The 21,559-nt window shown below is 38.9% G+C and overlaps 1 protein-coding gene across 9 annotated transcripts in view; it reads left to right on the forward strand.

Moving 5' to 3' along the window:
• PLEKHM3 (pleckstrin homology domain containing M3) overlaps positions 1–21,559 on the forward strand; it is a 217,240-nt gene that overhangs the window by 128,032 nt on the left and 67,649 nt on the right. Inside the window, exon 7 of one of the 9 annotated variants that reach the window (XM_073807340.1) lies at positions 1,957–3,465. The exons of 7 other annotated variants lie outside the window; for them this stretch is intronic. In XM_073807340.1, the coding sequence (XP_073663441.1) occupies positions 1,957–1,998 (42 nt within the window). In that variant the 3' untranslated portion in view covers positions 1,999–3,465. Of the gene's footprint in view, positions 1–1,956; positions 3,466–7,638; positions 8,748–21,559 lie in introns of those variants that run through there. One more of the 9 variants, XM_073807341.1, reaches the window with a different exon arrangement.

The following is a 21,559-nucleotide window of genomic DNA, read 5'->3' on the forward strand; positions in this document are numbered from 1 at the left end:
TGTGGTGAGTCTGTTCGTGATCTTAGAGGAGAAGGCATTTAGTTTTTCACCATTCAGGATGAACTGACTTTTTCATAGACAGGTAATTTCCTCAACCTAATACAGGCTTCTTTTCCTAGTTTGTTGAGTGTTTATCATGAAGAGGTGTTGGATTTTGTCAAATGCTTTTTATGCATCTATTGAGATCAGTATATGGTTTTTGTCCTTTATTCTATTAATGTGGTAATTTAATGTAGTCAAACTATTACATTGTTTGATTTTCAGATGTTAAACCAACCTTGCATCCCTGGGACAAATCCCAATTGGTCATAGTATCTAATTCTTTTTATATGTTGCTGGATTCAATTTGCTAGTATTTTATTGAGGATATTTGCATCTTTTTCCAACTTTTCTATAGTTCTTATTTTCTCTAGGTTTTTTGTTTGCAATTTTTATGGAATCAGTTTAGTCTTTATTTAACAAAAATTAATCTCTTGCACCCATGTTAGTTGATTGCTACTTCAGATGACTGTCAGCTGCTTCATTGCAGAACTGTTTCCCTGGCTTGTAGTTACTCTGTACACCTTACACATGCTTACTACCAAAATGCTCAGTACTCTATATAAGGAAGCTGTTTTAAAATTTCATTGCTATCTTCTTATCCTCAAGTGGGACTAGTGCACAATTACCAGCAATTTAAGGAGTGGCTATGGAAACCCAGCCTCACTGGCTCCTTATTTCCAATTTATTTGGTGAGAATGTAGTACAGTTTACCAGTTCACGCCCCAGGACTGGCTGGGCCACACCTTAATCTAGCTCCAGGGGCTTAGAAGAACCTCATCATCGGATTCTGGCGTTAGGGTTCATAGTCCCTGGTGGTCAGAAGAGATCTAAGGCCACAGAAGAGAGCTGTCTGGGATTCTTTCCATTTTGTATTGTGCCAGCCATTGTTTTGGAAAGCATAGTCACAAAACAATACTCACATCTTATCTTCCCTTTTCAGTTATTTTCTTTGGGAGAAAGGAGACAGAACACCTAACTGAACACATGGTACCAAAGCCTTGCCAATTGGTGGTGAAGTCACGTGGGTGGGGCTTCCCAAGTTTTGAGTGCATGTTTCCACCTGACTGAGCTTGTTGCGTAGGTATAGCAGGTACCAAGACATAGACTTGGATCTGCCTTTTAATCTGGACTAACTACATCAGTGGAAAATGATTTTTGTTATTTGATTAGAGCTGTAGGAGTAGCCAACTCTCGTTGTGATAGCTCAGGCCTTTTATAACTGTTTTCGGAGAGAGAGAAAAGAAAACAAAAGAACAACTCTGACCATGGTCTAAAGCCAGGCTTCTGTCACTAAGCAATAAAGAAAAAGCTCAAGTAGCCCTTGCATAAGTGGGAATTTGTGGTTTCTAAAGCTGCCCATTCCCCAAATGACTAAAATATGTTATTGGCATTTGGCACTGTTTCCTGTGTTTTGCTCTCCTTAAATTTCTCTTTAAAAGAGTTTGCGTTTAAAGGCAGAACCACTGAAAAATGCAATTTAATCATAGAACTGTGAAAGGCCAGCCCAGAATTAACCCCAGGATGCCCTGTTTTGTTTTGTTAAACCAGAACTTTGAACCAGGCTTATTCTCAGGGGGTGCTGGAAAGGCTAAGGGTAGGCAGGAGGGAAGGAAAAGAGGGAGGCAAAGGAAAGAAAATGGGTAGGCCAGACCAGCCCTGGGATGACTCTGCCGTGCACCAAGGGCTTTGCCCCCTCACTAGCAAAGTGGCTCCGAGATTTACACTGGAATGAGGAGGAGAAAGGGAATGGAAATGGAAACTGAAGGAGAACCCAGAGCCAGGGGGAAGAGTGAGAGGACTCAGTGGCAGAACAGTCTCCCATACCGCAGGCTGTCAGGGGACAGAACACAAAACTTCCAGGGGCCTCTTGGCCCCAATTCACTTTTTAAAAAGTGGTGTTTTTTTTTCTTCCAGATTATAACAGTATACTCATTGCAGAGAATTTGGGAAGTATAGGCAGTTACTGAGAGAAAATAACCATCCTGGCAGCATGGCAGAGAGGTTCAGATCGCAGCCCTTGAAGACCTGAGTTTGAGCCCCACTACTCAGTGTACTACTCATCTATAAAAGCAGGGGTGGCGAGATCCCTGCACTGGTGATGCCAGGATTGAAGGAGATCACAGACCTGGCCAGGGCCAGTTGCTGCTGCTGTTATCATAAGCCCCCACCACAGTTAACACTGAGACACACATCCAGCGAGTTCTTTTCTATGCGTTCATAGGTATGAAACATGGCCATTCTTTACAGCATAAAAATTTTTATCTTGCTTATAACTTAAAAATACCCACTGCTTCTGAAGATTGTTAATACCTATGTTAAGATCCCATTGCTGTAGTTACTTTAACCTCCTTTTTATTGAACATTTTGGGGTTTCCAATTTTGTATTATTATAAATAATACTATGATATACATCCTTGTTCCAGAATCACTTACTTTCTCACTATTTAAGATAAATTCACCTGAGTAACTACTAGAGTAGAGAGTTTGAACTTTTTAAAAGCTTTAGATACAATTTACTGTATCTATACCCACACCTACAGTGTAAGCAAATTCTCTCTTTATATCACCGGAGCATTAACCATTGTCATTTAAAAACTGCAACGTCTCTGGTAATATTAGAGGCAAAAAAAATTTCTCCTTTTTGACTTTGCATATCTACTTTTTATGATTTGTGAGGCTAAACATTTTTATATGTTTATTGCTAATTCCATTTTTTTTATGAGTCGTTTGATTATATCTTTTGCCTATTTGGGGGTAGGCTGTTTTTTCAGTTTATGTGAGCTCCTTCTATATTAGGCTATCAACACTTTATGTGTGATATTTTCCCTAGTTTGGTTGTTTGCCCTTGAATTTTATATGTGATGTTTTTTGGTAAATAGAAGTTTAACTTATGTTTCCAGATCTGTCCATTTTTCCCCTTGTGAGATATTTTTCCATGGCTTTAAAGCCTGAAAAGCCTGTCACCATGCTTAGATCAGATAATGATCGTTTGCATTTTCTTGTCTTTTAAAAATAATTTTATATGTTTAATAATTTAATAAATGTCCAGGATTTATTCTACTTCATGATATAAAGTGAGGATGTAGATTGATTTTCCCCCAAATGGGTAAGCAGTCATTTCAGCTCCTTTTTTTAAATAATCAATCCTTCCTCTGCTACTTTTTATTCCATATTTATCATAATCTAATTACATGTGTGTTCTGGGATCTGTTTCTGAGCAGTCACTTCCGCTTCCTCAATAGCAATTCTGATGCCAGCACCAATTATTTGAATTGTATGATATATTTTGATGTCTGGTAGTGTAAATACAATCTCATATTCTCGTTTTACAAAATTGATTTATTATGCCTGTGCTTTTATTCTTGTAGATCAACTATGGAATCACCTTGTCCACCCAATATACTTTGTAAATTATTTTAATAATTGTGCTGATTCTGAGTTGGATTTCTGTACTTTTTCTTAACAATGAGAATTTTTAGCTTGGGACTTAAAACATGTACGTAGTTTAAATTTATGGAAGAATAATGTGCTAAAGAATCAAGTGACTTATTTTCTAATCTTAAATACAAGTATGATTGAATGATCCCAACCGAATGCTGCCGTGGCTTGCCGGGAGGTCGTTGCAGAGCCAGCCGCTTCCCAAGTTGTGAGACTTATGCAAATTGCACATTAATACTCACTTTTGAGGTACCGAAGGAACTGAACATGTACCAAATGTTCAAGTGCTTTGGTATTTTTCATTCTGCATAATCAACAAGAATGTTAGCTATTCCAATGATAAAATGCTTTTCAAGATCAGTTCAAAAATTGCCCACTACGGCCTTTCCAGCTGCCAAAGAATTCATCTTCCAGTTGTCCTCATGTTTGAGGAGCTGGCTAGCTCATCCCTCAGGAATTATCCATGTCCCAGGATTGCATGAATCACACAGCCCCAAGAGGTTCTGCTAAAGTACACATGGTGTTTAACTGGCAGCAGCTTCTCCATTTGCCCTCTGTGTTCATGCCATTAGCCCATAACCCCATCCGGCCAAAGACCTGCCATTTTGTTTGGACAGAGCTGCCATTCCAGGGCCTGCCCTAGGAATATTCCAGAAGTACTCAGTTTCAGCTTTTCTAATGCAGAGGTCGAATGCACTTGGAAAGGCCTAGAATAGAAATCGAGCAAGAGCCACTCTTCCTTAACTAGTCATCTGTTTAGACCTGTGGAAAGCAGCAGAGCAAGAGGGGTAAATTGGTGGCCAGAGTCAAAAAGGCCTTAGAAACTAGGGGACACTTGAGCCAGGTATGAGAGCACGTGACTTGAGGGGAATGGCAGCCGAGTAGGAAGGATCACACACTGCAATCAGACGACCCAGTTCAGACTCCAGCTTTGATTGAGCTCTCTGACCATGAAACAAGTCCCATAATCTTCCTATGTCTCAGTGTACTTATATGTAAAATGAGTATGACACTGTTTTGGACAGTTGCGGTAAGAATTGGAAATAGATACAGAAGTACCCAGAACTCATACCTAGTCATAGCAATGAATGGTAGTTATTTAAAGAGCAGGAGACTGATGCATGGCAGATAAAAGCCAGAAGCAAGTGTGGAAAGACAGGCTGTACCTAGCTTGTGGGAAGCCCTTGTAGGGCCTGCTAAGGAGTTGAGACCTCATCCCATAGGGGCTGAAGAGGCCTCCAGGAGTTTTCATTAAAGAAATGCCAGCTCTAGGACAGCACTAAAGCGCTCCGGGAACCCAGCTCCCTACTCTACACATCCAAGCTTGGTGACCTTGGGCAAATGACTCAATCCTTCTAAGCCTCAGTTCTATCACCTATAAATTGGTTACGATAAAAATACTGACCTTCAGGGGTCTTGTGAGTAATAATAGTTATTTATTTAATGCTTGCTGTGTGCCTGCCAGTGTTCTAAGTGCTTGACCTGCGTTATCTTAAAGGAGGTCATGAATTTAAAAGCTTAGGACAGTGATTGGCACATATTAACAGTTAATCACTGCTGTGAGGGTGGTGCAACAGCTGATGTCATTATTCTTATTGTTCAGTCAAATCTGTGTTTTAGTAAGATCCTTCTGGTGATGGCATAGAGAATGGGCTGCAGTGGTTGAGGCTGGAGGCCAAGAGAACAGGTATTTTCACACACATGTTTAAAAGGTCACTGAGCTGTATACTTCAGATCTGTGCATCTTACCTCATGTATTTTATACCTCAGTTTAAAGAAATGTAATAAAAGAGGTAACCAATGAAAACTCTTCTCCTAGTTTACATATGCTGCTCTACAACTGCTTGGAGTTTCAATCAGCTGAGCTCTCTTCACTCAAAAAAAAAGTGGTGGGGTAGGCATTGTGAGGGACTAAGTGAAACCCTTTTTCAATGAACCATGCTCCTGAAGGACAGGAAGCCCAAGGAAAACAAACCTCTACAACTCATACAAAATTCTGACCTGGTGGAGAGTTGCCCTTTGCTAGAGCTGCCTACCGGCAGTAGTGAATGAATCTAGAGGAGAGTCTCTCTCTTCTTCCAGCCCAGTGGTACAGAGATGATAGAACCAAGAAAGGCAGGCCACCCGGGTGGTGTGGAGAAGGGTGTTAGATGCTGGACCAGATGACAGACCTTCCACCCTCAGTCCTCCGGAAAGTTGACTGTTTACTGGGCTTCCTACCTTAGGGCACTTTTCCATTTAGATTTTACTGAACCTCTAAACGTGTCACAGGTGACAATACTATTCAGAATGCTTTTCTCTTTGAACCTAATCTTATCTTTGAATGTCCTCCTGTTGTAAAACCACCATTTTCATTTCTTTCTTAAGGCCAAGTCCAAGGCACTCAGTCAGTATGTTGACCTTTTCTTGGATTAACACCAAACTAAGTGGTAAAAGTGTTCAGACTGGGCAACATACTTCTCCTGCATAATGCCCTGGGTGATGTGAAATGACTGTGACCTCTGAATGGCTGGGGAATGGATTTTTTAAATCTGATACCAATTCTGTTTCTCCTCCTGTTGATTACAAAAACACAATCTAAAACGATTGGAATGTCGAGACCAACCAGCTGATCAAAATCAAGTAACGTGCCTTGGGATGGAGCAGTGAGGGGAAGGTCGTTTCTGCTAGGTCAGGAGGGAAAAAGCCCTGGCCCAGCAAAGCTGGAGAAGGGCATTTAAAACATTTAAGTGAGATTTGTAAAAACTTCAGTATTCATCCTAACCAACTGCTTACTTACCAACTCCCAGTTAGGTATTTAAGAAGATAAGATTAAATGTCTAGAATTCAGTGATAATTATGCAAACAAAAACCAACCTTCAATTGCCTAGTATTAGATATGGCTATTGACACTATGCATATCTTATAAATCATTCTAATTGAACGGGGCAATGTTACCTTCTGAAACCTAAAAAACCCATAAGTCAGGGAACATTCTGATTAGACAGACAGGTCTCCTTGGATACAAGCATTGAGTCTTATGTGGCCATGACAGGTTCACTGATAGGCAATTTTCAAGAACTTTTGTGAAAATAAACATGAAGATAAGTGAAAACACAGGTCATATAATACCAACAAAATGGAAGGTTCTCTACATTTTCATAATGCTTATATACATGCATATGCAAATTACATGTATTTATTTCTAAAGCCATGCTTTGTAGCACTGTCATTGTTTTTTTTAACAATTTAAGCATTTATTATAAAAGTGGCAATTCATATTAATTTAAAAATTAAAAAACACGAAATTATATACATATATATTTGTGAAGGTGCAAAAAGATTTATTACTTACATAATGGAGGTTTATGGGATGAGCAGAGCAGTCCCAAGCTGGTCCAAAATGGCTGGTGAGAGCAAGGAAAGCAGACTGGCTTGAGGCTTTTATTGTGGTTAGGGGGTGGGCCTGGGTGAGGACTGACCTAGAAAGACAGGAGATTGGGTGGTTTGAATCTCCTGTAGGTGCTTGGGCTTCCCTATCAGCTTGCCCAGGTGTGGGGCATAAGAAGAGGTAGGTGTGAGGCTTAAAAGCTATTTGCAGTCAAACATCAAAAGAGTTTAACGTTTTATTACAAATATCATTCACACAATCACCAACATGCTCTTCCAATGTTACCACTAAATTTTTTCTTAAAATTTTCCTTCCCTTTCCACTCCTACTACTACTCCTTTACTTTTAAGAAGTTATCATCTTTATCTGAATCTCTCTGATAGATTTTTTAAACTGAGGTATAATCGACATTAACATTATATTAGCTTCAGGTTGTGCAATGTAATTTCCAATGTTTGTATGTCTTGCAAAATGATCACCACAGTAAGTCTAGTTAACATCCATCACCACACATAGTTACAAAATTTTTTTCTTATCATAAGAACTTTTAAGATCTACTCTCTTAGCAACTTTCAAATATGCAATACAGTATCATTAACTATAGTCATGATGCTGTAAATTATATACACGTGACTTATTTATTTTATAAATGGAACTTTGTATAGGGTTGGCCAAAAAGTGCCTTTGGTTTTTAAGTAAAAATAAAAGACACATTTTTCATTTTCACCAAGAACTGTATTGAACAACGTATTCACTCTTTTGTTCCACTACCTTCTGCCATTTTTCAGGCAACTTCATAATTCCGTCTTCCTAAAACTTTTTATCTTTCTGAGCAAAGAACTGTTCCAGGTGCGTTTTACCATCTGCCAGGGAATTGAAACTTTTTCTATTAAGAGATTTTGTAAAGACCTAAATAAATGGAAATCCGAAGGTGCAAAGTCTGGTGAATATGGCAGATGAATCAGAACTTCCCAGCCAAGGTGTAACAGTTTTTGCCTGGTCATCAAAGAAACATGAGGTCTTTTGTTATCCTGATGGAAGATTATGCGTTTTCTGTTGACTAATTCTGGACGCTTTTCATCGAATGCTGCTTTCAGTTGGTCTAACTGGGAGCAGTGCTTGTTGGAATTAATCGTTTCGTTTTCCGGAAGGAGCTCATAATAAAGGACTCCTTTCCAATCCCACCATATACACAACATCACCTTCTTTAGATGAAGACCGGCCTTTGGTATTGTTGGCGGTGGTTCATTTCACTTGTCCCATGATCTCTTCCGTTCCACATTATTGTACAGTATCCACTTTCCATCGCCTGTCACAATTTTTTTGAAAACAGAACATTTTCATTACGTTCCGGTAGAGAATCACATGCGGAAATATGGTCAAGAAGGTTTTTTTCACTTATGTGGAACCCAAACAATAAAGCGATTACCATAAGCAAGCTGGTGCAAATGATTTTCATTGCTTGATTTGGATATTTTGAGTATGTCGGCTATCTCCCACGTGGTATAACGTTCATTGTTCTCAATTAATGTCTCGATTTGATCCCTATCAACTTCAACTGGTCTACCCAACTGTGGAGCATCGTCCAGGGAGAAATCTCCAGCATGAAACTTCGCAAACCACTTTTGGCACATTCGATCAGTCACAGCACCTTCTCCATACACTAAACAAATCTTTTTTTTTGCGTTTCTGTTGTGTTTTTACCTTTCTTGAAATAATAAAACATAATATGCCAAAAATGTTGTTTTTCTTCCATCATCAATATTAAAATGGCTACACAAAAATTCACCAGTTTTGATAAGTCTTTTTTTCTTTTCTTTTTTTATGTTTTAAAATAAATTTATTTATTTTTGGCTGTGTTGGGTCTTCGTTGATGCGCATGGGCTTTCTCTAGTTGTGGCGAGCAGGGGCTACTCTTTGTTGCGGTGTGCGGGCTTCTCATTGTGGTGACTTCTCTTGTTGCGGAGCATGGGCTCTAGGCGCGTGGGCTTCAGTAGTTGTGGCTCGTGGGCTCTAGAGTGCAGGCTCAGTAGTTGTGGCTCATGGGCTTAGTTGCTCCACGGCGTGTGGGATCTTCCCAGACCAGGGCTCGAAACCATGTCCCCTGCATTAGTGGGCGGATTCTTAACCACTGCGCCACCAGGAAAGTCCCGATAAGTCTTTTTTTTAACGCACGCTGATATGACAGCTGTCACAACACAATCTAACAAAATTGTTTTGAATGAAGTTAAAGACAGCTAAGTGCTACTATAGCCATCTTATGGAAAAAACCAAACGAACTTTTTGGCCAATCCAATGTTAACTTATTTCCTTAAGATATATTCCCCAAAATGGCATCCCAATACCTTTTAACTCCTTTCACCTTCTTCACTTACCCCCCACCTATTGTCTCTGGCAACCACCAATCTCTTCTATGTATCTATAAGCTGGTTTGTTTTGTTTTAGCTTCCAAATATGAGTAAGATCATACAGTATTTGCCTTTCTTTGTCTGACTTATTTCACTTAGCATAATGCCCTCAAGGTCCATCCATGTTGTCGCAAATGTCAAGGTTTCATTCTTTTTTATGGCTCAATAATATACCATTGTGTGTGTGTGTATACACACACTATATGTATACACACTATATATATGTATACACACACACACACACACACACACACATCTTTATCCATTCATCCATCACTGGACACTTAGGTTGCTTCCATATCTTGGCTATTGTAAGTAACGCTGCAATGAACATGGGGGTGCATATATCTTTTCAGGTGAGTGTTTTTGTTTTCTTTAGATAAATGCCCAGAATTGGAATTACTGTATGATATGGTAGTTCTATTTTTAATTTTTTGAGGATCCTCCATACCATTTTTTATAATAGCTGCACCAGTTTACATTCTCACCAACAGTGCACACGGGGTTCCCTTTTCTCCACATTCTCACCAGCACTTGTTATTTGCCTTTTTGATAATAGCCATTCTAACAGATGTGAGGTGGTATCTCATTTTGCTTTTGATTTGCATTTCCCTGATGATTGGGGACGTTGATCACCTTTTCATGTAACTGTTAGCCATCTGTATGTCTTCTTTGGAAAAATGTCTATTCATATCCTCTGCCCATTTTTAAATTAGATTCTTTTTTTTTTTGCTGTTTAATTGTATGTGTTCTTTATATATTTTGGATATTAACCCCTTATCAGATATATAACTTGCAATTATTTTCTCCCATTCAGGGGTTGCCTTTTCATTTGTTGATGGTTTTCTTTGCTATGCAGTAACTTTGTAGTTTGATATAGTCTCACTTGTTTATTTTTGCTTTTGTTGCCTTTGCTTTTGGTGCCAGATTAAAAAAGTCATCTCCAAGACCGATGTCAAGGAGCTTACTGCCTATGTTTTCTTCTAGGAGTTTTACGGTTTCAGGTCTTCCATTCAAGTCTTTAATACATTTTGAGCTAATTTTGTAAATGGTGTCAGACAGTGGTCCAGTTTCATTCTTTTGCATGTGGCTGTCCCATTTCCCCAGCACCATTTATTGAAGAGGCTTCCCTTTCCCCATTGTATATTTCTGGCTCCTTTGTCATAAATTAATTGACCATATATGCATGGGTTTATTTCTATTCTGTTGATCTATGTGTCTATTTTTATGCCAATCCCATACTGTTTTGATTACTATAGCTCTGTAACATAGTTTGAAATCAGAGCGGGTTATGCTTCCAGCTTTCTCAAGATTGCTTTGGCTATTCAGGATCTTTTGTGGTTCCATGCAAATATTTCGATTGTTTGTTCTGTTTCCATAAAAGATGCCATTGGAATTTTGATAGGGATTGCATTGAATCTGTATATTGTTTGGGGTAGTATGGACATTTTAACCATATTGATTCTTCCAATCCATGAGCATGAAATATCTGTCCATTTACTTGTATCTTCAATTTCTTTCATTAATGTCTCAGTTTTCAGTGTACAAGTCTTTCACTTCCTTGGTTAAATTTATTCTTAGGTATTTTATTTTTTTTGATGCAATTATAAATGGGATTATTATCTTAATTTCTCTGGTGGTTGCAGAATTCTGTTTTTAACATCTGCCTTTCTCTCCCTCACATCCCACTCTGCAGAGGTAGCTTTTGTTTAACTATAGCCAGTCTGTCTTCTTCCAGACATCTCTATACACAAATGTGAATATTTAATTTTTTTGCAAATGGGATCAGTACTACCTCTTTGCATCTTGCCTTTTCCACTTAAGATTATACTGTGGACATTTGGACATATGTGCACGTTCAGTATACATAAAGGTTTACCTCATCCTTTTATTAGCTGCATAGTATAGAGTTACCTTGATTTTTAATCTGTTACGTTTTTCCCTATTAGAACCAATACTGCAGTGAACACCCTCATACGTTTTCTTGTACTCTTGTGTGAATGAGTCTGTAGGGTAGGTTCATTAACATGAGACTACCAGGTCAAAGGGTATGCATGCTTTGCAGTTTGATGTATATTGCCACTTGCCTTCTGAAAAGGTGGAACCAATTTTTACTTCCATTCAGTGTCTTGAGAATGACTGTTTTCCTCCACTCACATTAACTTTCTGTGTAAACAATATTTTTAATCCTAGCCATTCTGATAAATAAAAAATAACTTCACACTATGATTTTGATTTTTTCATTGTAAGTAAGGTTGAGTATCTTTTTTATATTATATTGGCTATACTTAGTTTTTGTGAATTGCCTTTTTATTTCATTAACCTGTAATTAAATTATATTAAGGAAATCAGCATTCTTTTTACATAACTAGGAAATATATTTCCCAGTTTTCTGTTATGTGACTTTGTAAATGGTATTTTGTACTGTACTGATTTTTAATTTTGTATATTCAGATTTATCACTTTTTTATGGTTTCTAAGATTACAAAATACTCCACATAAACATTTTTCTAACATTTTTCTCTAATACTTTTATAGTTTAAAAATACTTTCATGGTTTACTTTTTATATTTAAATCTTCCATTTATCTGGAATTACATTTTTTATGAAATGAGTTAGAGATTCAGCTTTATTTTTTCCCCTGATGGCTAACCAGTTGTCCCAACATCATTTATTAAATAATTTATCTCTCCTCACTTTTATTGTGTACTAAATTCCCATATGTATTTGAATCCATACCCTGGCTGTACAGATATCCAGCATAAACAGCACAAATACAGCAGATAATATTCTCAAAACACAGGATGTATGTAGTCATAATCAGTACTGACTGGTGGTTTGCTACTTGTTGACACCTTGAGGCAAAGAATAAAAAGTACCCACATTCTTAAGACAATGGCATGCAAGCTAACAAAGAGCACCTATTTCAATTTATATGCAGGGTTTGTTTTTCCTCACATCGGTAACCCAGCAATTTATTAGATCACAACCTTCTAGCCAGGAACTCATTTTGGTTTCTCATTTAATCTTAGGCATTTCTGGTCTCATAAAAGCTGTTAAGTAATAATAATGTTGAACACTTATATTGTACTTTTCATCCCTAAGTTCTATCTAAACATTAACTAATTAAATGCATTGATGAAAGGAAGGGATTTGCAGACTTCTTCAGGAAAACTGATATCTGGTTGCACACCTGGGAGGGGATGATTCCTAAAAAGCATTAACTCCCTCTTTGAATGGTGCTCAGCGAGCAGAGGAATAAAAAGCTGGTGACATTATTTCACTTCTTTTGAAAATTTCCTTGGGTATCTTCTAATTAGTCTGGTTAAACTCACCTTTTATCTATCTCCCCAGATATTTCCTTTCTACATTCCTGGGGGTATTCAACAAGCTTCTTTTGATGTTTTCCCTGTCTGTTAATCACAAAATCATAGAATCTTCAAGCTGAGAGAAATCCTTACTGATCATCTAGTTTTGAATAACTTAGTATGATCACTTTATTTTGTAGATGAGGAAACTGAGGCATGGAGAAGTTAAGTGACTTATTAATAAGGTCAGACAGCTTAGTGGGGACAAAACTGAGAATAGAAGCCAAGATGTCTAGCTCCCATTTCAGATCTAAATCGGCTTCAATCCTTTTTTTTTTTTTTTCCCTCTTTGTGATCATCTGAATTGCTTTTCCCTTTTCTTTTCTTTTTTTTTTTTGCGGTACGCGGGCCTCTCACTGTTGTGGCCTCTCCCGTTGCGGAACACAGGCTCTGGACGTGCAGGCTCAGCGGCCATGGCTCACGGGCCCAGCCGCTCCGCGGCATGTGGGATCTTCCCAGACCGAGGCACGAACCCGTGTCCCCTGCGAACCCGTGTCCCCTGCATCGGCAGGCGGACTCTCAACCACTGTGCCACCAGGGAAGCCCGCTTTTCCCTTTTCTTTAACTTTTTTTTTTTTTAAACTCCACCCTTTCTGTACTTCTTCCCTTCTTTCTGCCTTTTATGTCTCTCCTAACCCTTAGTGGGTCATTCCCTTAGATGATCAGGGAATACTGCTCCTATTTCTCCTCTATTTCTCTATCCCTTTAAACATGGGGTCTTTTGTTGTTTTTCTGTTAAGATGTCCTCCATTGGCCTCTACTCAGGTCCTCTCTTGAAAAGCTGTATTTCTTCAATTTCTCCCACATACATGCATTCGGGGACTTGCTTGTTTTGCTTTGGTTTTTTCCAGCTGTAGTTGCTTCTTCCTTTAATTAAATTACTTCTCTAGTTTTGGTAAATAGCCTAGGGTTTAAGTTGATGTTAAGTCCATTTTCGTCACAGAATTTCATGTTACTTTAATCGATGAATTTCCCAGTCATTCACTCAATAATAAGAATCATACTCCATGTTCAGAAATTCACACAAGATGTGACCACTTAAGAGAATTTTCATACAAGTAGTAAGCATGTTGGACAATAAATCTTTACATAAGCCAAAGACAAATCCAGTTCAGATCAGGACTGTGGGAGTAAACCTGGACCAGACTGTGCATCTTGTTTCCAGGCAGGGACTGAGTCAGTTTAGAAGTCCTCCATTTCTATATGGTGGATCAGTGGGCATCCAGTGACCTCAGGATTCTCGGGCTGCGCTCTGACCCTAGATGCCCTCAGAAAGGCCCCTTCCTAGAGTAGTGCAGGGTGCTTAAGGGGGTGGACAGGTATCTGACATAGCCCAGCTGGGTGATCTTAGACAGCTCACATCACCTCTCTTGGCCTTAGTTCTCTCATATATTAAGTAAGGAAGCTGAGTTAAGGAAACCACTTAGAGCCTTTCCTTGTTTACTATTCAATGAGTAATAATGACATAACTAGGGCCAAAATGAATAGTAGAGACCTAAATACGATTTATTTTCGACACATAGCTAATTAACTCAATAGAGGAGTAAGATTCTGCTGACCATACCATGAGAATTTTCTGGAACTGTCTCGATTTAAAATATTTTAATCTATTTTCCCCTAAATAATACTCATGCACTTATATGAGACCATGTGGCCTGCTTTGGGGCTCAGAATATGTGGGCCACGTAATTGTACTTACTGTTTGCAAATGCTTCTACTGAAGTTTCATGAGGTTGTGGCTTCAAGAGGCCACACCCCTTGAGGCACTTTCCATAGTGCAGAAAAACTGAAATAGGCCCCTTCCTGTATATATATATATATTTAAAAAATAATAAATTTATTTATTTATGGCTGTGTTGGGTCTTCATTGCTGCGTGCAGACTTTTCTAGTTGTGGCGAGCAGGGGCTACTCTTTGTTGTGATACGTAGGCTTCTCACTGCGGTGGCTTCTCTTGTTGCAGAGCATGGGTTCTAGGCACACAGGCTCAGTAGTTGTGGCTCACAGGCTCTAGAGCACAAGCTCAATAGTTGTGGCGCATGGGCTTAGTTGCTCTGCAGCATGTGGGATCTTCCTGGACCAGGGCTTGAACCTGTGTGCCCTGCACTGGCAGGTGGATTCTTTTTTTTCTTTTTTTTTTTTAATTAATTAATTTATTTATTTTGGCTGTGTTGAGTCTTTGTTGCTATGCGTGGGCAGTTGTGGTGAGCAGGGGCTACCCTTCGTTGCGGTGCTCAGGCTTCTCATTGGAGTGGCTTCTCTCGTTGCAGAGCACGGGTCTAGGCACACAGGCTTTAGTAGTTGTATGCAGGTTCAGTAGTTGTGGCTTGTGGGCTCTAGAGCACAGGCTCAGTAGTTGTGGCTCACGGGCTTAGTTGCTCCACGGCATGTGGGATCTTCCTGGACCAGAGCTCGAACCCGTGTCCCCTGCATTGGCAGGTGGATTCTTAACCACTGCGCTACCAGGGTAACCCCGGCAGGCTGATTCTTAACCATTGCACCACAAGGGAAGTCCCCCCGTATACTTTTGTGAATAAGAAATTTATGTTCTTGGGCTCAGCTTTACCATTCAGCCATTGGAGAAAATTGAAATTCGTTTATCTTTTATTCCCTGAGATAGTTTCCATCAGGAAGCAAAATATAATTTGATAGGAATGGTGATGACCACTTACAGATCTACCCAATTATACTAACCCAGATAACCCAGATTAAATTATCACATAGTTTCCAATATCTAAGTAGAAATTGTCACCTTTGGGAGAGGATCAGATAAGAGCTAATTGGTGACATCATAATCCACCCTCAGTGAAGTATTTGATTAGCCAAAATCTTAGTCCTGTTAGAACAGTCCCATAATGGAAAAAGAAGGGTGTGGAGCAGCTAATTAGAGAAGACACCGTTTTCTGTTTATATACAAACATCCCAGCATTAAGCCATGATAAGGAGCTCAAAGGCTAATTACGGGGAAATGCGGTTTTAACAAACTTTTTGAAATAAGAAAATTCCCTATGCTTTTTATTTTCTATTTTTAAGAATTTATTATTAAAAGGAGTAAAATTTAGTTAACTAGACTTACTGTGGTGATCACTTTACAGTGTATACAACTATCGAATCATGACATTGTACACCTGAAACTAATATAATGTTATACGTCCATTTAAAAAAAAAGTGAAATTTAGAATTGAATGAGAACTCAGAATATTATTGCTGTGGTTTAGGTTTTCAAACTTGGGCAGACTCCATAGGCTGTTTTTCTTACCTCTCCAGGAACTCACCTGGCCTAGATCACTAGACGTCACTGTCCCCACCTGTTAATGCTGAGAAATGACACTCAGAGAGAAAATAGTGAGTGCAGCCTTTCATAGTCCTCTGGCCAAGCAAATGCAACCTAAATTATATTTGAAATCATTTTACAATGCGTGACAATTTTGATTCTTCTACTAGTAACCAGGCTAGCTTGTTACTAGTGAGTGGCAGGTGGCTTTATTTAACATGAATGGGGTCTTTTGGTTAGACTTTCAGAGGAGGGGCCATTTGTCAAGTGCAGCAGCCCTCTTCATCAACGTATTGCCAACAGTTGTCCAGAATCTAGATGTTACACAATGGCTGAGGAATGCCTGTATTGAAATGGAAGGTAACTTGACAAATCAGGGGGAAGGAATTCGTCGATGCATAAATTCAATGAGAAAGAGCTTTTTCTTTCTTGTTTCTTGTCCAAGTCCCCAGTGCTCTGTCCCTCTCCCCCTGTAGATTTTGAATTTTGTGGTGGTGCTGAGGGAGTGAAGGTAACAGACATAAAAGAATCATTTGTGCCCTTTTCCCAATCCCACAGATTTCTATTGGCTACAGACCTTGAACATGACACTGCAATTTCCTGGTGCCACACATGAGTAATAAGCAGCTGTTTCTGAAACTGTGGTTTGGAGAAGGCAGCACTAGGTTATTTTTTAACTTAATTGTAATTTTCGATTGGTCTGCAAGAAAGCAAATCAAATAAAGTCTGTTGTCTTAGTCTGCAAGAAAGCCATAGGCCTCAAATTCCAATGCTGACCATCTTGACCAGAATAGAAGAGGGGGGGAAATGTGTGTATCCCTGAGCTGGAAGTTCGACCAGGCAGCTTTCATGGGCTGCTGTCACACAAGAAGCATAAGCATATTTGGTAGATTTGTCAGTTAGCTGGATCATGGAGAGTGATAAATTTGACTATTCCTTGAGTTCTAGAAGTATCTGAAATGATAGAGTGAAAAGAATTTGTAGAGAGACTGCAAAAGACAAAGATAGAAAAATCTTTAAGATACAGCTTGATAGTGCATTTTGTCTTTATCCTACAGTGCAATAAAAGGACACAATTTTAAGTTACAAACGGAAGTGTGCATTCTTTGAACACCAGGTCAGTATGATACCTCTGGAATAGTCATATATGCAACACTCCCAAATTAAGTGAATCAGACTAGGATTTTCCTTAATACAAGAAATTAAGTTTAATGGAAAACAGAAACAAACTCTTTCACCCTATTTTGGACATATGCCTTTTCTCAAAGATATAAGGCAATTTGGTATACAGAAAAGGTGAGGGAGACTGAGGAGATGGACAAAGAGCTACATGTGTTTTCTGCTAATTACTTTGTCATGATTTTGTTCACGTAGAGAGACACTTTGGGGAAAATAACTAAACCAGGGATAACCAAACCTCATCTCAGAGGTCTGTTTCCCTAGCACCTACAGCATATCCAAATGACCACCTGGTTAACGGAAACTATCAGCCTTCTAACGCTAAAGATGAATGGCCTTAGGGCTTCCCTGGTGGCGCAGTGGTTGAGAGTCCGCCTGCCGAGGCAGGGGACACGGGTTAGTGCCCCGGTCCGGGAGGATCCCACATGCCGCGGAGCGGCTGGGCCCGTGAGCCATGGCCGCTGAGCCTGCGCGTGCTGAGCCTGTGCTCCGCAACGGGAGAGGCCACGGCAGTTGAGAGGCCCGCGCACCGCAAAAAAAAAAAAAAGATGAATGGCCTTGTGACTTGTGATGGACTCATATAAAGTTATATTAACCTGTGACCAGGAAAAAAAAGAGTGAAAAAGAGGGGCTCCTTGGGCTTTGGTCTTCTTTGAGGCTGCCATCTTCCTATTGTTTGTGATATATGGTCCGAACCTTAAGTCTCCACCAAGATGGCTAGGAAGTAGGAGTGAAAAGCACGATTCTTGAGGGCAGGAGGAGATGGTGGGAGGCAAGACACTTGATTTCTTTTTAAGTAGTTATCCCAAGATATATCTGCTTTTTAAAAAGAACCCTAGGAGATGTCACACCTGGAGCCTGCTTCTCTTAGTGATGAAACCTCTAGACCAGAAGCCGGAAGAGCTTCCCAGTGCTGCTAGTTGTGATATTCAAAGACAAGATTTAAACCTTCCAAATATACCTTTACCCCTTGAAATGTATCAGTATAAAGTTTTTCTTTCTATAATATTAAAGAAATCTTTGTCAATTCTAAAATAAACTTAGAGAATATTACCTCACTTTTCTGGAGGAAAAACTTCCAGCAGCTTCAGCCCTTTGGAACATGGCCCTGAACCTCAGCTGACAAATAGGAAGAGCAGTTACTCAAGTATAAAGAAGCAGAAAGGGTCTCTGAAGAGCTGAACTGCCACCAAGTCCATGTGTTCTCCGTGCTCCTCCCTAAATCGCACAGCAGAATGATTCAAAATGTTGTGACACAACAGTAGCACAAAGCTATGACTGCTACAGCCAAGGAAGAAGACTGGAAAGCATCCTCAGGCAGTCATCAGGAACTTAGGTGCCTGCCGATTTACACTCTCTTAGGTTGCTCCGTATAAAACTGCCATTTGTATAGGTAAAGTCACCATTATACTTTTATAGGTAAAATCACCATTTTATAGGTGGTATCTCCATTTTTATATTTTCAGTCTATAGTTGGACAAGCAAAACAATCACATGTTAAACAATAGCAAAAAAATACAAAGGAACATCGATTTATATTAAATTACATGATGTAAAAATAAATTATATGAAGCACAAGAGATCCATGGCAAGTGAAGTAGCCAGAGATGGCTCTCCAGATCACGCCAGAATAGATCTGAGCCTTAAAGCCTGGGTGAAGTTTAAACAAGTGTTAAGAGAGGAAGTGAAAGGAAAGTAGAGGAAATACATGGGTGAAGGCACAGGAGCAAGAACAAGCATATTCTACACCGGGGAAACTTTCCTCGCAATGGAACATACATATGAAGAAACGGAAAATGAATTTGGATAGATGGTGTGGAATCAGCTTGTGGAGACACTCATATACCAGGCAAAATGTAAGCTGCAGTTTTGTCTAGTTCACACTTGTATCAGTAACTGAGAATAGTAACTCAATGTAATTTTCTGACATGAACGAATGAAGAGTTTTTACCAATGATAAAATAAGAATTCAACCAAAGGTTTGAGGGAAGAGATGACACACAATGAAAGTGATGTCTAAAACTGACTAGTATATATGCTGGATGGATCAAAGGAAAAAGACGATTATCCAGAAATAAAACCGGAAGATTATTTCATTAATCTAGAGAGGGGTGATAAAAGCTTGAGATAGGATGGGAAAAAGACTTACACTAGAGACATTTAAAAGAGAATCAATGTGAACCTTGAAACTTATGCTAAGTGAAAGAAGCCAGTCATAAAAGACCACATATTATTCTATTTACATGAAATATCCAGAGTAGGTAAATCTATAGAGACAGAAAGATTATTGGTTGCCTAGGGCTTGGGGGATGGGTTAGGGAGAAAACACTAGTGACTGCTAATGGGTATGGGGATTTGGGGAAAAGTTGATGAAATGTACACAACTCTGAATAAACTAAAACATGTTCGAGTGTAGACTCTAAATAGGTTAATTACATGTTATGTGAACTATATATCAATAAAGCTGTTATTTAAAAAAGAGAAAGAGAGGGGCTTCCCTGGTGGCACAGTGGTTAAGAATCCACCTGCCAATGCAGGGGACACGGGTTTGAGCCCTGGTCCGGGAAGATCCCACATGCTGCGGAGCAACTAAGCCCGTGCGCCACAACTACTGAGCCTGCACTCTAGAGCCCACGAGCCACAACTACTGAAGCCCACACACCAAGAGCCCATGCTCTGCAACAAGAGAAGCCACCACAATAAGAGGCCTGCACACCGCAATGAAGAGTAGCCGCTGCTCGCCACAACTAGAGAAAGCCCACGTGCAGCAACGAAGACCCAACCCAGCCAAAAATAAATAAATAAATTTTTACAGATAAATAAATAATTAAATAAAAAGAGAAAGGGAATCAATAGAATGTGGTGCATGACAAGATGTGTGTTTGATGAAGAAAATGAATCATTCACTGTAGACTCTATATAGTTTGATTTCACTGAAATAACAAGACTGTCCACTAACACCATTATTATTTAATATTGTTTTAGGAGTGCTGCATGATGCAATAAGACATAAAACATGAAAGGAAGGGACCAGATTATTTCCTTCAGAAAACCCAAAAGAATCACCTAAAAATGATAGGCATTCATGCACATTTAGTAATATAGTATATGAGATGGACACAAATATCAGTATATTCTAATACACCAGCAATAGCTGATAAGAAAAAATATTATACAAAAGTTTAACCTTAAAATAACTTAAATAACAACTGTGAGTGGCTTACACTATGGAGAACAGTATGGAGGTTCCTTAAAAAACTAAAAATAGAATTACCATATGACCCAGCAATCCCACTACTGGGCATATACCCAGAGAAAAACATAATTCAAAAAGACACATGCACCCCAGTGTTCACTGCAGCACTATTTACAATAGCAAGGACAAGGAAGCAACCTAAATGCCCATCGACAGATGACTGTATAAAGAAGATGTGGTACATATATACAATGGAATATTACTCAGCCATAAAAAGGAACAAAATTGGGTCATTTGTAGAGACGTGGATGGACCTAGAGATTGTCATACAGATTGAAGTTAAGTCAGAAAGAGCAAAACAAATATCATGTATTAATGCATATATGTGGAATCTAGAAAAATGGTACAGATGAACCGGTTTGCAGAGCAGAAAGTGAGACACAAATGTAGAGAACAAACGTATGGACACCAAGAGGGGTGGTGGGGTGGGGGTTGTGGGATGAATTGGGAGACTGGGATTGACATGTATACACTAATATGTATAAAATGGATAACTAATAAGAACCTGCTGTATAAAAAATAAAATTAAATTTAAAAAAAAGTCAGTGGCTTATACAAAGGAAAAAAACAAATTTGTATTATTAATAAATGAAGATTTAATAAAATGGAGATAGGGAGACTAAATGTTGTGAAGATATCAATTCCCAAATTAATTTTTAAAAGCTTATTAAAATATCCAGATAGGAATAAATAAAAATAACTGGCACTGTAAATTTGGTGAAATATTTCAAAAGCCTTCAAAATGTTCATACCCCTTACGCTTTGTACCAAGAAAATCTTCTAGATAAAGAAAAACTTTATGTACAAGATGCCCCAGTCTTCTCTTTTAGATCCTAGATGATAACTCTCATGTCTTCCTTAAGGTGTTCTCTTCTCATCCTCAGTTCCTTAAAACAACCTTTACTTACCTGGTTTCCAGACCAGGTGAGTTCTATATCCTGATGTTTTCCCCTAAATGGACTATAGTTTGTTAGTGCCTCTCTTTGAATGTGTCATTAACTTTGGTTGTTTAGAAAAGAGTAAAATAAGTAAAACAAAACTCAGCTAAAGTATTGTTACCACAATTTATAAATAACCCCGTTGGGTATATGATTTGGTAGTGGTTATTTCTTAGAAAGTGTATATCATGTGTTGCTATTAGGAACACACTTTCCTGGGGTTGTTGGAGTTAATGGTCCTTGAGAAAACATAAATAAAAGGAGGTCTTATCTATGGCTTTTTAAAGG

Source organism: Tursiops truncatus, chromosome 7 (genome assembly GCF_011762595.2).
Source record: "Tursiops truncatus isolate mTurTru1 chromosome 7, mTurTru1.mat.Y, whole genome shotgun sequence".
In the NCBI taxonomy this organism is placed as follows: Eukaryota; Metazoa; Chordata; class Mammalia; order Artiodactyla; family Delphinidae; genus Tursiops; species Tursiops truncatus.